Here is a 14,942-nt window from a genome sequence, read left to right on the forward strand (position 1 = left end):
GGAAGGATTGGAGGTAGCTTATGGAGAAGAGCCAGAAGGAAGGATGAGTACAAGAATTATTGATGTTCATGGCTAATTAGACTATTTTTCATATCCATCCTTTCAACTTTGGCTCAACGACGCTTGGAATCTATTATTACTAACCTCACAAATACCCCCCATAGTCCCATGGACCTTGTACACTACCTTAGTTCACACTTAGTTTTCTTTTTCCTTGTTAAAAATATAATTAAAGAAATGAATATTATAGTATAACCTCTATAAATTAATAATGTCGGGACCATAGAAATTTATTAATTTAGAGAGATATTAATTAATCGATAAATTAATAATTTATTAATTTATAGAGTGTGTTCACAGTACAAAGAACTAACATTTAGAGGTCCAAAGTTTAGAAGAAGTTGCTAAAAGTATAATTAAAGAAATGAATATTATAGTATAACCTCTATAAATTAATAATGTCGGGACTATAGAAATTTATTAATTTAGAGAGATATTAATTAATCGATAAATGAATAATTTATTAATTTATAGAGTGTGTTCACAATACAAAGAACTAACATTTAGAGGTCCAAAGTTTAGAAGAAATTGTTGCTAACATCACTGGATATCGTGCTGAAGATGAAGTTGAGGATGACACAGTATCTTTAGAGCCTATTTCGCGCAATGAAGCATTCAAGTCATTAACAACACTTCATAATTTTTTATTGCAGTATGAGAATTCAACCCTAGAACTTTTAGATGCAATAAGAAAAAATAGAGATAGGATTCAACTAGATTTAAACTTCAAGAAAAAAACAAGTTACAATAGACTCATATTTTTATAAATTGACATAGTCAGTTACATTTGTAGTTTCACAGTATTTGTAATTTCTACAATTATTAATTTATTATATAAATGGGACTACACAGTTATATAGGAGTTCTCATAAAAAATATTTTCTTATTAATTTATCAAAATTATTAATTTAGCTTCAGGGCCCAAGTCGAGACAAAAAAAAATTATTATATTATAGAGATTATTAATTTATAGAGGTTATACTGTATTTTACCACTTAATATTTTCTTATATATCATTTTACTAACAAAATTTTTTGATAATTACTTTTTTTTCACCTAATGCTTTAGTTTTTATTATTTTACCATTAAACCATTAAATCCATTAATAAATTACTGATGTCAAAGAGATATTTTAGGAATTTCAATATATTTGATATTTTAGGAAGTTCACAATACATAATGTTTATAATCTTATCACTATTATTGTTACTATTATAGTAGATAATAATAGTACTAAAGACAATAATTAACTATCGACATTTTGACAACTCATAACAATCCATTTCGATTCCTAAACAAAGTAAACATATTAATGGGAATAAGATAGTCTATTCCAATTATTATTCCTACAGTTAATCTTACTCGAATTATAGTCTATTTTAATTATAGTCCATTTTGATTATCAATTGATAAATGTAGAATTAAGTATTAGCATTAATGTTCATGAAAAATAGATGACTTATAGTCTTCAAAATATAATTTTACAACAATTGTTTTTTCAAAGTAACGTTGACTGCTAAATGCTAATAGGAGTGAGCAATGGGTTGGTATCAGGCTGAATGAAAAATTTCAATTCAGTATTAAATTCTAAAGAGTCGATAAGAATAGAACCAAAAAAAGAATCGAATCATAATCAAATCTTTCCATCATATCCTTTAGATATTTATAATTTTATTTAATTTTCTTACAAAATTTAACTTTTTTTATTTCTTTTATTTTCTTATGTCCTCTTAAATCATGCTTGGCGCTATATTAATATTAAAAAAATGTTAATGACTTTTTTTTAATTCTGTTCCAATTTTAAGGAAAAACTGCCTAAACAGAACCTGAAAATTGAACCGAACCAATTTATTATTTTTTTTTTTGAGTGAGTTTAGTTCTACCCAGCCCATTGTTAATTCACTTTTTTAATAATATTTTGCCCTCAAGAGGATTTTATACTTTTTTTTTTTAATTTCATATCCAATGCTATCACAAGTTAATTGATAAACATACGTTTTTTCTTTCAAAAAAAATAAAATAAACATACGTTTTTAATAATAACTTTAAGAAAGAATATATCCCATGACTTGATTTTTTTAAATCTGTAGTGTTCTTAAAAAAATCTCATATACAACAAATATTAAAAAAAAAAAATGAAATTTGTGGATTTCAAGTCCCCAATATATTATGGTATATTTATATGGCAAAACTAACGTATGCAACTTTGCGCTCTTGGGCAATGGCAAAACTAAAGCATTAATCAATATGTTGTGGATTTCAAAACTAAGAAGCAATAACTACATATTCTTCACAAATCACGAATCACGTTAAGTGAAGACACCATAAACCTGGATATATAGTTGAGGAAAAATACGTAGCATATGAGATGGTAGACAGCAAGACAATTTGATAAGTGATAATTTACGAGAAAATTACAAGATCAAAGTTGGATTATCGAACCCGAGAAGAAGGTGCATTCGGGCAAAGCAAACGCCCCGAAAGCAAGGATACATTTCAAGCGCAGCTCCCCACACTGGCTTTGACTGCTAATAAGGAACGGTATAGGGTAAACAAACACCCATCAGGTATCTTCTAATGAATCAGTGGAATCTATAAATAATTAGCCCTTTCGAATTTGATCAGCAAACTGGACTCCTCTGCTGCGGTCAAAACAGATGCGGACAGAGGTGGTACACATGACATATGATGTGTTTGAGAGTAGAGTGCTGTAGATTTTAAGCTGCAGTTGCTGCGGGTAAAAGCTACAATTGTGGAGTAAAAATTAAAAAATTTTTTTTTGCTAAACTACCAAAGCTCAGCTATAAATGTTATCAAACACTTTAATAGCTAGATTTTGACAACTCAACTATCTCACCACACTACCAAACGGGCTAATAATTAATCTTTCAAGAGGGCACTACTGGATGCAGGAGGCAATCTAGCATATGAAAAAGGCTATTGCATAAATTAAAGGCTTGGCTAAATTAATAAAAATAAACGTACGATAACACAGAAAGCAGCAAGTATTCTTCTGTACTCCCCCACCACAAGTGGGTTCAAAACTGCTGGCTTCTTTCCTTCCATGTTGCCCTCAACTTGCCGCTCTTACTGGTCTGGAATGGTAAACGGAATCCGGTAAACGAAAGATCTTGTGAAGCCATAGCCATAAATTCGGAACTTGCAAAATTGACTAAAATTTATCCAATTCAATCTGATGGCGGGGCATTCCGAGAATTGAACTCGGGACCTCTCGCACCCTAAGCGAGAATCATACCACTAGACCAAATGCCCTCTGTTGTCTCTAAGGCTAATACATTCTATAAATCATATCAAAAAAGGACTTGACCTTTACTGTTTCTATCGCTGGAGATAAAGCGGGAGGCCTAAAGCAGACACCAATTGCCTCAATTTTCCCTCCAAAATTCACCGCTCCTATCAAACCCTAATCCCAAGTCCTAACCACAATTCCCCGCCTTCTCTCTCTCTCAGTAAGTTTTAAAATTTGATCTACATTTTTTTATTGCAACGATCTTGCTTATTTCAGTCTGTACTGTGAAAAAGCTCTCCTTTACTAGGGTTTTTATGTGAATTTGGCTTTGTTTTGCTCTCGGGTGAACTGAGAATGGGCTCTCTTGGTGACGGTGATTCTCCAAATGATTCAAGCAAAACGAACCCAAATGACGTTTTCGCCCGTGCAGACACTCAAGTCTTTGATTCCCAGTTTTCACCTCCTCCAGCACCTGGTAATTGTTCTAAATTTCTATTTTTGTTGACATTTATTCTAAAGTTTTGTGCTTTTAGAGTAAATTTTTCATAATCGTCGAAAAAGGAGAAACTCTTATTCAATTAGTTTAGATTAATTGGTTTCCTTTTGGTATAATGATCGTTAAAGGAGAAGATTCTACATTTTGGGTTTTGATTTGGTGTCAATGTGTTGCTTAGTTTGATTATTCACAACTGTCTACTCAATCAGGCTGGAGAAAATTGTGTACATTCATTTCAGTGAAGTGGTTGATTTTTTAAAAAAAAATTCAAAAAAAAAAATCATTTGAGCTTTTGATTAGTCGGCAATGTAAAATTGCATATGTTGACAATATTTGTATGTTTTGGGTTCTTCCCTTGCGTGATAGAATAATGAGTATCCCTTAAATAATTTAGGTGAAAAAGTTGAAGATGGCAACAATTATCAGTTAAATATTTATGATACGGTTCCTGTTGAAGATACATTTGAAACTCAAGTAGTAGGTGATTATGAAACTCAAGCATGGAACCTTGGTGATGAAACACAAGCATTGTACCTTGGAGATGAGACTCAAGCATTGGATTTTTTTAATGACATTGAAAATATGGAAACACAGTTGTTGGATGAGTTTGATTATGGAATTGCCAATGATAGTGACAATGAAGGATCTGGTAGAACTGAAGTTCTGCGTGACGGTGAGGGCATTCCTGATGACGATTCAGCAAGAAGAGGTTGCAATCAATCATTAGAGCAAGAGAAGACACAGTGCACCTCAATTTGTGAACAAGGTGAGAAGGATTTAAGAGAGCAACGTGATGGTTCAAATTTAGGTGAGTGTTCTCATTTTTTGGGATCAATCTTATGAATACCTCAGTTTTTAAGGTTATGGAAATTATGTTGGGATTACATGCTTTGGTTTATTCTCCTACTTCATTCCTTACCTGTCAAAAAGAAGATATTATGTGATGAAAAGGAAAGTGAAAGAATTCCTATTTGATGCATTCAGTCAGATATTCAGTTTTTTTTTGTTTTTTTTAAACTTTTTCTGCTAGAAATTGGTTCTCAATTCTTCAAGACTGATTTTTTTACCGGTGTATCTGTTAAGACTCAGGAATTTAACCAGAAATGTCAGTTGACACTTGGGAGATTGCCTGCATAAAGTTGTTGCTTACCATTATATCTGAGTTTGTTATTTCCTTCATATCATTCAGGATCCCATGATTGTACCCTAAGACCAGTTTTTCAAAGCACTCCGCGTTCAGAACCTGGTATGTGTTATACCGAATACACTAGATTATATCATTTATTGCAGTTATTTTTTATTTTTCCTCATTGTACTCAGTACGAATTAATTCTCGTTGTATGGAATGTTTGCTTGTCATTTGACTTTCTGCTTAAATGCTGTCTTGGTGTGAAGTTGCCGTTTTATATTTGTTGTGTTGCTTGCTCAGGATCTGTGCGCAGGTTTACTTCAATTCGAGCAGCGTCTTTACGTGCCTCTGGTCTAGCAGCTCGTAGTATGGCTTCAAAGGAAATCAGTATCGATTCTTGTTTTGTCCAGTCTGCTGATCTGTCTCCAGATCAAGATGCTGTTAGAAATGATGGATCAGAACCGAAAGTTGTGGAGGAAATTGATAACATTCATGATTTGAAAGACAATGAGACAGAGAAGGGATTAAGAAATGGTAACAGTTGCAGGGTTGGTTCCTCTACAGTGAGAAAACTCTTTACTGAGGATTCAGTTTCTCAAGACAAAGGACTTCCAAACAATGGTGATAATGCTGCTGGAGGAGAAAACTTGCTTCAGTTTCCTGTTAATGATGGTGAGTTGGCCGGGCTAAGCTATGTTGACTCCCAAGAACCTGGAGAGTTCTCTCAAGCCAATGTACTTACATTTGTAGAACAGTTTATTGAGAAGAATAATTTTGTGGATTTTGATCATGAAGTTGACCTTGGAAAGAGTAAAGGGGGAAAATCAAAACCTGTTTCAACTGCAAAAGGGCCTCAAAGTTTGGCCAAAAAATCCAATGATAGAAGCAAAGCTGGAAAAACAGGGATTTATGATTGGGATGATAGCCGTGAAGATGAAGGAGGGGGAGATTTATTTTGCAGAAGGAAGGACGAATTTTTTGGAACTGCGTATCATGCACAAAGATCTTTAACAGAACCCCGGCAGCTTAAAAAGAGGAAATTTGATTTGGATGGGAATGGAGAACAACAAGATGTACATGATGGAATTACGATGCGGTCTGATTCAAGAGTAACTTTCAATAACATAAAAAAGAATGAAAAGAAGGCAGAAGAAGCTCAATTAATTGTTGAAAAGAACCTTCTAAGTGAGTTGGATGAACGGCTTAATGCAGATTCCTCAAGAGGACAACCGGATGCTGCTGTTGGTAAGACAGACGTGTCACAGATTTTAAATGTTGGTCCTGATACTCAATTGGCGGCTGAAGCTATGGAAGCCTTACTTTCTGGAGAAGGAATTGCTAATCACGATGTCAATTGTTTACAAAGCAATTCTAAGCGCTCTGCTGAGGGTTCTTCCAGAGGAAAATCTAAGAGTAGAGTTTCATTGAAGCAATCCTCATCCCAGAAAAGGGTACGTCTTTCAGGTGTTGGTGTTGCTACAAGACAAAAAAGGAAGTCAAAGAGTGGCACTGAAATAAGTAGGTGCTCTCCAGATAATTCTGTGAAAAATTTCAAGAATATCAGTGAGAAATGTGACAGAGAACTGGTAACTCTCAACAAGAGAAGAGCTAAGTCAATGGATGAACAGAACTCTACCATCAATGGAAGCAAAAACATGGACAGAGTGTCTTCTGGGATTATTGGGCAAAGAAATGAAGATGGGTTTTTAGAGAGCTGCCAACCAAAAGAGTTCAACAGATGTTTAAGAACTGAGACACAAAATGCAGATCACTCAATCAAGAAGCAGAAGGTAGCCAAGGCTCCCAGTGCCTCAACACCCATTGCTTTTCGTACTAGGAGTTCCAAGGCAGTAATTCAATTGAAAACGACCGACCAGATCCTTGATAACTGTATACACGATGCTAACCATCTAATGGAGGTGGGCGCTTTTGAAGAGAATGTAACCTGCAATAAAGATGTTGAGGCATCTAAAGTGATGCATCTCAAAAAGAAACATTCTAAATTGAGCTCCAATCAATTTGGAGAACTCAAAAGTACCAAACCAAGTCAACCTGAGAAATTGGATCTGGAGTTAACAGCTATGAATAATGGTGTTGATGGATTGAGGTACCCTAGAGGAAGAAGATCACATCGAAACTTGTCAGTTCAGGTTAGTGGTTGTTCTGCTGCTATGAATGTGAAAGTGAAATCTAAAGATTTTAAAGGCTCAAAAACACCAAACCACTCGGATGGAAAGATTGTCGTAGATTCCCAGCCATCTGCTGAAAATGCAGAAATGAATAGCAGGTTGGATAAATCACCGAGAGAGCAATGTGAAGCATTGGAGTCAGCATGTACTTCTCCTGCAAACTGCATAACACCTGTTAATGCTGCATCACCTGTTTGTATGGGTAATGGATACATTAAGCAATCATGCAGGAAGAACCTGGCCAAATCATGCCTTGTTAAAGAAATCAATCGGCTAATTGCCACAGAGCCAGAACCTCTTTCTCCATTGAAAGATCTGAGGAAGAGGAGGGATATGGCTAGTATTCGAGTTTTGTTCAGCCACCACCTGGATGAGGATATAATTAAGCAGCAGAAAAAGGTACTTGGTTGTGGTTTCATTGGTTTCTTAAAGCAGATAATATGAGGTAATTTCACCAATGTCTTGTCTGATGGTCTTGTCTAGCAGATCTTGGATCGTTTAGGAGCTTCTGAAGTGAGTTCAATTACCGATGCAACACATTTCGTAACAGATATATTTGTTCGCACAAGAAATATGTTAGAAGCAATTGCTTCTGGCAAACCAGTGGTGACTCATTTATGGCTTGAGAGCATTGCGCAGGTTAAGATTCACATTGATGAAGAATCTTACCTGCTCCGTGATACTAAAAAGGAAAAGGAGTTTGGTTTCAGCATGCCAGCTTCTTTGGCACGTGCACGCAAGCATCCGCTATTAAAAGTAAAATGTTTAACTAATGTTGGATTTTCTGTCTCATTGGCTGTTATTTGTTCATTTATTTTTTCTGTTATTTGTTCATTTATTTTTTCATCTCACTATAGCAATATTTGTGCAGGATCAAAGAGTTCTAATTACCCCAAATATAAAGCCCAGTAAAGAAACAATTTCAAGTTTGATTAAGTCAGTCCATGGTCAGGTATTTGGTTGCCTGGAAAATTCTTTCAATATGTTCAGCTGTGTTATGCTAGTATCAAGCTTGTTCTCTTTCCCCTTCCTGAAGCAGCTTCTATGTAGCGCAACCCAATATGTTTCTGATGCCAAAATGTTTTTCAGGCTGTGGAGAGATTAGGCAGATCTGCTTTGAAGGATGATAAACTCCCAGATGATTTATTGATTCTATCTTGTGAAGAAGATTACGAAATCTGCGAACCTTTCCTTGAAAAAGGTCAGCACTGTATAATAGTGCTCTCATTAAAAAATTATGCTGACTTCGAGAAGAGTTTTTCACCATCTCCTTATATACTTGCAGGGGCAGCAGTTTATAGTTCAGAGCTACTCTTGAATGGCATAGTTACTCAGAAGCTGGAGTATGAAAGGTATTATATGTTTATTGTTTTATTCACTGATTTGAAATTTTAAATCAGATTGTTAGTTAGGTGGTATCCTACAATATTTATTGGTGGTCTAAGAGGTGAGTGCTAATGATTGAAATATTCATGAATGTCAAAATTTGAATTGTATTTTACTGAAGGAATGTTTACATCTGTTTCTTTCCTAATACATGCTATATTTACACGACAGGCATCGTCTCTTTGTGGATAATGTTAAGAGAACTCGTTCTACCATATGGCTCAGAAAAGATGGCCATAAGTTTCATCCTGTGACAAAGCTCAGATAGAAAGGACATCTTGACCCGTCCAGTGTTCTCATTTACGCCAGCAGCTGACTGATTGCAAATTTTTCGTTAGCTGTGCAGTGATATGTAAATATAACTCACTTTTGTGGGTTTAGTTCCACGCTTGTAAGTATGTTTTAAGCGCATAATAAAGGCGAGAATGTATAGAGCATCGTAAGTCCGATTTTACTTTTTTGGTTTCATTATTTTACATTTCTTTGTATGAACGAATGGCTGCAAGTCCAGGTTTTAGTTGATGGATGCGACGCATGTTTCCCAGATATTTTTGTGTTTGATAAAATAAATTCTATTAGCTGAGAGCTTACCATAATTCTCAACATAATAGGAAAATGCTTGTTGTCAAAACAAGAATTAAAGATAGTCACACAACAAACGGGTCCTGATAATGTACCATAAGTATGTCAAATTTCTTTACACAAGTGATCATGAGGAATGCATTAAGGGCAGTACACTCTACATTTTAACATATTACCACTTATCTTTCATTCATAACATGCCATAAAATCACACGTGTACAAAATTTAGTGTATGATACCACTCAAATCTTCTTCCCCTCTTCTTGAATTGGTCTTGACCTTGCTTCCCGAGTAATGAATACGTGAACCACCAATTCATCGGAAACTAATATCCCAAAAGGGCTGGATCTTGTTTCTTGCGCCTGGTATTTTATGATTTGTTAGACTGGATTAGAGTTCTCTGCGGCAACCCGAACACGCCAGGTAAAATATTGAATATACAATGAGTTGAGGCTCATTGCAGCTCCAAAACCCAAAAGTGATGAAAGCAATATTGCATAAATGGCCTTCAGATGAAGCTGCAAAATTATCAAAAGGCTATCTCTAATCCATTGCTTACGAAGTTGAAATAAGGAAGCTTTCATGAGAGAGAGAGAGAGAGAGAGAGAGAGAGAGAGGAGACGGCATCAACAGCAAAGAGTGAGATAACACATCCATTATGCATGAAATTGCTTCAAGATAGCATTACTCACAATGGTATAGAGTAAATGAACAGCAATGGCCACAAGGGCAAACTCAAGAGCCGCATAGGTCCATATATACTCCCTGATTGCTGCAAGTCAAAAGAGACATATATTGAGACAGTCACACCTCATGCAGAAAATGTTAATTCTGACCTCAGATGTACCTAAAATCACCGCGAAGATAGAGGATAAAATGCCCAATGTAAATGCAAATGGTGCTGCAAGTACAATTGCTTGGGTCTTCAAGTCATGAATCTGAAAATCATAAAACAGACAGTTAATATTGTCATACCAGTGTTAGAACATCCAAATGATTGTAATAATTGGAACCAGCTGCATTCCTCTTCTCTAGGATCCACGCATCTTCTTGTAGTTTTGATCTTATCCTGCCTTATTCTACTCAGTCCTACTTCAATCTAAATGAGTTTTGATGGCATACAACAAGATTAAAATGAGAAAAGACAAGTTGTAACAAATAGGAATAATCAAATTGTCCTTTCTAAGTTTTCTCTCATAGCAAAAGGGCAATACCAATATCTGCTCGAGGAAGAAGAAGTAACATATTGTGCTAATTAGGACAAGCACCACAAAATCCTGCCAGGCACTGCATACATAAATTATATCAAAATTAGCAGAAAAAAAGGGGCCAGTTTCACAGAAAAGTGACTGATAGTTAAAAGAAATAAAAAGATTGAGGGAAAAAAAAGTTACAAAATAAAAATTCCACTAGTGGTATAATGCCAAAGACTTGAGCAAAGATTGACACAAACTTAATGTTGAAAAAGATGTCTTAAGTATGAATTTTGACTGAAGCCAATCTGAAAGACTAAAGTGTCTCAGATGTCATTGAACCATGATTAGTGGTAAGAAAATTATATACAACGCCATGGTTCTCACATTATATTACCTTACTGATCGAGAATGCATAGTCTGTTGACTGTGATTACGTCTATTGTCCCTTTGGGCAGAGCTTGACATCCGTAGCAAAGTTACCGGCAAGTTTTGAACCTCTTTCCCACACACTTCGCAATTTTTGTTGCCTTTCGTGGAAAACCACCTGATTGCACATTCTTCGTGTACAAGTCTAAGGGCACCTTTGCAACTGCATTCCATTTTGAGTGTATTTCCTTCTTCACATATATCAAGACAGATCCTGCACACTGCTTCCTCTTCAGCAATCTCCTCATCATTATTTTCCATTGGAGCAGGAACTATTTGATCTGCCTCACAAAGAAGCTTAAGTTACTGGGAGATTCATAGAGCAAAAAGCAACAAGCATGGATATGAAATTTTTATCGACTGCTTATAGGGATTTGGCCTATGAGTCTGGAATAAGTAGAACAAACGAAAATAGAGTGAACAACAATAAGATCCATTCGGGTGTCCAAAAGTACTAGACTACCAACTTAGAATTCAAGACGATCTACATAAGATACATGTCGAAAAGCTTATATATATAACTTTGCATGCACTCGTACATATAGATCTTAGAGATAAATAAATGAGTTGATGCATCCCAACTTAATATATAAAAACTATGACGAGCACTAAAAAAATCAACATTTAACGGTTTTTAAAAACAATGTAATATCATCTTTTGACTCCATTTTCTGATAGATGGCACAGATCAGACAAAGTCCTTTAACTTTATAAGCTCAAGAAATTACATGAACAAGAGAAAAGGAGTGTACTTTCAATTTTGCATACCATCACTAGTATCTGTCTGGACATGATCTCTACGAGTAGGCAAAGATACTGATCTTACAATGACAATGTTTCTTCCAGGCACAGACAGGGACCTTGAAACTGCAGTAGGTGCTGTTCCTTTCTGCACGAAATTGAAGACAACTATTTTAAAGTACTCTACATGAAGTTTTTTAGGTCACTGACTTGGAACTGCCCTGATTTTTTTACATATATTCAAGGAAAAACCATTAAAGAAGGCATGGAAAAAAATAAAATCACAACCTCATTGCATAGTAGAAAGCATGCTGTATTTATTAAACTAGAATATTGAACCTAGCTGTCATTACCTAAGGAACACCATTGATTAGCTGGGGGCAAAAGGAGAAGAAGGTTCCATCATATTGGATGCAGCAATTCTACTAGTTTCCCGCAAGTTGGACAGGAGGAATATATGCCCTTTTTCGATTAAACATGATATGAAAGATGTGTTTGAACAGCTTTTCCAAACCAAGATACAATTTATTTCGGTGAAAAACCAACGATTCCAAGACTAAAAAACAATTAGAGAGATATTCAAAACCATCATAAATACAAAGCAACAAAAAAAAAAAAGTACATAACATATACAGCTTACATTTGCTTTATGCTGTTCACCAGATGTCCTTGCTGAAGCAGGCGTGGAAATTGATGGGGACAAATTTGATGCAGGTGTAACAGGAAGAGATGTACATCTTTGCCAAGAAAAAGCAGATGTGATTCTGGCTATAATAGGACTTCCAGGAGAAGTCTGAGAGTCAGAACTTAGGAGGGAGCTTCTTTCACCATCAGATACGATACCTTTCTTCTTAAAGCTTAAACCCCGCAATAAGTCTCCTGGTGATAAACTACCTTTATAGGAACGTTGAGACTGGAGTGAAGGCCTTCCAGTCCTACTACTAACAAAACCTAGTGGTCTAGGAGGAACTTGAAGTGAAAGATCTGGGCGCCTCCCACTTGGTCCTGGATTTGAAGTCTCTTCATTTGATGGGCCCTCGATTTGGATATCAGCCTGCATGTAACAAACATTACAACACCATCTCAACTCATTTTGGATATAGTCTCCCATAAAATATGCTATATCAAAACAAACTCCATGAGGGTATGCTGTTCACAAAACCAGAAAATTGCCATGCACGAGATGCAAATCGCTAACTCATTTCCTTTTAATGGTTGAGAGGATAATTCACAACTGTATTGCTAATTCAACCTACGTAGAAACATTACTGCTTCTTACCATTCTCTATCGAACTAGTCTACATCAAGATGAAAAATGTTCAATTGTTTAAAATAGCTGAAAGTCGAACACAAAGAGTAAATTGCCTAACAATGATTAGCAAAGAATCGTTTGAGATTGCTTCACTCGAGTTCAATAACTTTCAACTAGCCCGAAGAAAAATCCTTAAAGCTTTCAATTTCTTCCAAGGAGATGAGGATTTGCAAGATAGGATAACTATCAACTACAATTTTGAAAATCAACCGATGACCAAAAACAAAAATGGTTGCTGGGCAACATTTCTAACAAATCCATCAAACCTGAACATCATAATCTCAGCCTCCAAATACATTAAACTACGAATACCACAGATAATTCATGACAAATCAGCATCAATAGGACAACACCCCGTTAAGGGGGGGAAAAAATTGACACAAAGAACAAAACATGGAAATTTTCAATCATAAAAAAAATAATAATAATAATCTTTAGAAAATACAGTACATAAATAAACATAACTATGAAAACTGAACCAAAAAAAAAAAACTAACCAACCTGAGTGGAAACCTCCGCAGCTTCAGTAGTGACTGCTTGTGATTGAACTGACTGCATGCTGGAGTTCACAGTCTTCGGAGAAGCAATTACAAAGCTCAGAAGAAGAGACCACCGACCGACAAATATCGAAGAAAGATAAAAGAGGCATGCAGATTTATTATTATTATTATGCTAAGAAATTAGAGTAACAAATTATTTTATACCATGACATAATAATATTAATAAATAAAACCAAAAAAAATAATAAGGCGTGGTCCTTACTCAATACTACTTAAGTGGAAAACGACATGAGAGTTTGAGAAAGACAGGACGGTGGGCCCTGGCTGGTTTGGACATCATGGTCACTTGTGAAGATGATCTTAGCAGAGCATCATCGTCCTCTTGCCGCGACTAACCTGTTTCTTTAGCTTTTTTGTTTCTCACGTTTCCTTCCACACTCTCTGAAGCTATTTGTATTTTCTTACTCGCTTCTTCACGGCGACACGCGTCAAGCTTTTTGTTGAAGTTAAAATATGAATTTTCTCTCTCTCTCTCTCTCTCTCTCTCTATATAAGTGGTGTTATCTATATTTTGAAAAAAACAAAAAGCAGTGTTTGGTAATTTCGGTGAGTATTTGGATTCGTGTGATGTGATAATAATATTTAGGCTATGGGTACACTGGGGTATATCTACGGTGAACATAAATTTTAGACACACGTAAAGTGATAAATAATAAAAAATTTATTATAATTTATTATTTATTATTTTACGTGTGTGGTTGAAATTCGTTTTCCACCATTAATAAACTCCAACACAACGAACCCTAATATTTATCATACAAAGAAATGTGTATACATTAAATAAAATATTATAGTATTTTTTAAAATATTTAAATTTACTTTATAGAATCTATCTACGTTCAAATCAAAGGATAGATGCCCATAAAAACTCAATTTGATTATGCTAATTATTGCCAGCGAAGAGCGATAATCGTAGATGATAGTTCATTAACGTTTTAGATTATTCTGTATATAATGAAAATTGGACAGAAAGAAAGAAAGAAAGAAAGAAAAATAGTGAAACGAATCGGTGGGCCAAAACGTGAGTAGTAGCTCTTGAGAAAAGTGGGATCAAATTCTCGATGAGTAGTAGGTCCACGGTACTTTGCCTATTTGGTGTCACCAATAAGCATAAAGCTGTTGGCAAACGCAAAAAGGAGCCTTTGATATTTTATTATAAATATACCCAACTTCACACGTGCCTTGCCGGCTGCCGCCGCGGTACAACTAATAAAATTCCAATTTTATTAATGAGAAATACAATGTGTGAAATATAGAAAATGATATTATTTTTAAATATACTTTTATATATTTTTATTATAGATTAAATAAATCATGTAAATGAAAATTTAAATATAAAATTAAGTATTAAAAACAAGAAATATATGTTTGATATAAAAAAATTAATAATAAATTTTTTTCTTGTACTTTTTTATTTTGTAAACATTTTTTATAATATTTTAAAATTAAATGTAAAAGTACAAGAAAAATATTTTATTATTTATTTTATAATAATTTTTATTTATCATCAAATTTTCTTATAATAAATTTTTATCATAATAATTTTCTTATCATTTTATAATAACTTTCTTATATATTTATTATAAGAAAATGCTTATAAAATAAAAAAAAGTGC

General features: G+C 34.7%; 2 protein-coding genes and 1 non-coding gene across 8 annotated transcripts; 1 reads left to right on the top strand and 2 right to left on the bottom strand.

The window, feature by feature from the left end:
* The first annotated feature begins 3,078 nt into the window (after nucleotides 1–3,078).
* Nucleotides 3,079–9,056, top strand: LOC18032376. 2 transcript variants are annotated; one of them, XM_024190231.1, is made up of 10 exons: nucleotides 3,079–3,530; nucleotides 3,618–3,785; nucleotides 4,201–4,614; nucleotides 4,996–5,052; nucleotides 5,236–7,523; nucleotides 7,608–7,880; nucleotides 7,996–8,076; nucleotides 8,214–8,325; nucleotides 8,410–8,476; nucleotides 8,682–9,056. In XM_024190231.1, exons 2-10 carry the CDS (start codon nucleotides 3,665–3,667, stop codon nucleotides 8,776–8,778), a joined length of 3,510 nt encoding a protein of 1,169 aa, XP_024045999.1. In that variant the 5' UTR covers nucleotides 3,079–3,530; nucleotides 3,618–3,664; the 3' UTR covers nucleotides 8,779–9,056. The 2 variants fall into 2 exon arrangements, with proteins under 2 accessions (XP_024045999.1, XP_006419694.1); XM_006419631.2 differs by having other exon boundaries at nucleotides 3,079–3,785; nucleotides 7,611–7,880.
* On the bottom strand, nucleotides 3,262–3,333 carry TRNAP-AGG. The gene has a single exon. It is a non-coding gene; the product is annotated as a tRNA-Pro (tRNA).
* A 98-nt stretch (nucleotides 9,057–9,154) lies between the features above and the next one.
* Nucleotides 9,155–13,446, bottom strand: LOC18032369. Of its 5 annotated transcripts, none has more exons than XM_024190243.1 (9): nucleotides 13,269–13,446; nucleotides 12,096–12,509; nucleotides 11,483–11,603; nucleotides 10,683–10,986; nucleotides 10,307–10,379; nucleotides 10,117–10,191; nucleotides 9,940–10,030; nucleotides 9,785–9,864; nucleotides 9,155–9,610 (listed from the first exon to the last, which is right to left on the bottom strand). In XM_024190243.1, exons 1-9 carry the CDS (start codon nucleotides 13,323–13,325, stop codon nucleotides 9,473–9,475), a joined length of 1,353 nt encoding a protein of 450 aa, XP_024046011.1. In that variant the 5' UTR covers nucleotides 13,326–13,446; the 3' UTR covers nucleotides 9,155–9,472. The 5 variants fall into 5 exon arrangements, 4 of the variants coding, with proteins under 4 accessions (XP_024046011.1, XP_024046004.1, XP_006419696.1 ...); XM_024190236.1 differs by having other exon boundaries at nucleotides 10,683–10,995; XR_002907050.1 differs by having other exon boundaries at nucleotides 9,940–10,191; nucleotides 10,683–10,995.
* Between the last annotated feature and the right edge of the window lie 1,496 nt (nucleotides 13,447–14,942).

The sequence above is a fragment of the Citrus clementina genome, unplaced genomic scaffold (genome assembly GCF_000493195.1).
Source record: "Citrus clementina cultivar Clemenules unplaced genomic scaffold, Citrus_clementina_v1.0 scaffold_9, whole genome shotgun sequence".
Taxonomy (NCBI): Eukaryota; Viridiplantae; Streptophyta; class Magnoliopsida; order Sapindales; family Rutaceae; genus Citrus; species Citrus x clementina.

What these genes read in the sequence shown, in the direction of transcription:
- LOC18032369 (XM_024190236.1), bottom strand. Translation starts at nt 13,325, where the DNA reads ATGCAGTCAGTTCAATCACAAGCAGTCACTACTGAAGCTGCGGAGGTT. An exon ending in CTGCGGAGGTTTCCACTCAG is followed by an intron (nt 12,510 to 13,268) that starts GTTGGTTAGTTT and finishes TGTTACATGCAG; the next exon opens with GCTGATATCCAAATCGAGGG. An exon ending in CCAGACAGATACTAGTGATG is followed by an intron (nt 10,996 to 11,482) that starts GTATGCAAAATT and finishes TTTGTGAGGCAG; the next exon opens with ATCAAATAGTTCCTGCTCCA.
- LOC18032376 (XM_024190231.1), top strand. Translation starts at nt 3,665, where the DNA reads ATGGGCTCTCTTGGTGACGGTGATTCTCCAAATGATTCAAGCAAAACG. An exon ending in TTAAGTCAGTCCATGGTCAG is followed by an intron (nt 8,077 to 8,213) that starts GTATTTGGTTGC and finishes AATGTTTTTCAG; the next exon opens with GCTGTGGAGAGATTAGGCAG. An exon ending in CAGAAGCTGGAGTATGAAAG is followed by an intron (nt 8,477 to 8,681) that starts GTATTATATGTT and finishes TTTACACGACAG; the next exon opens with GCATCGTCTCTTTGTGGATA.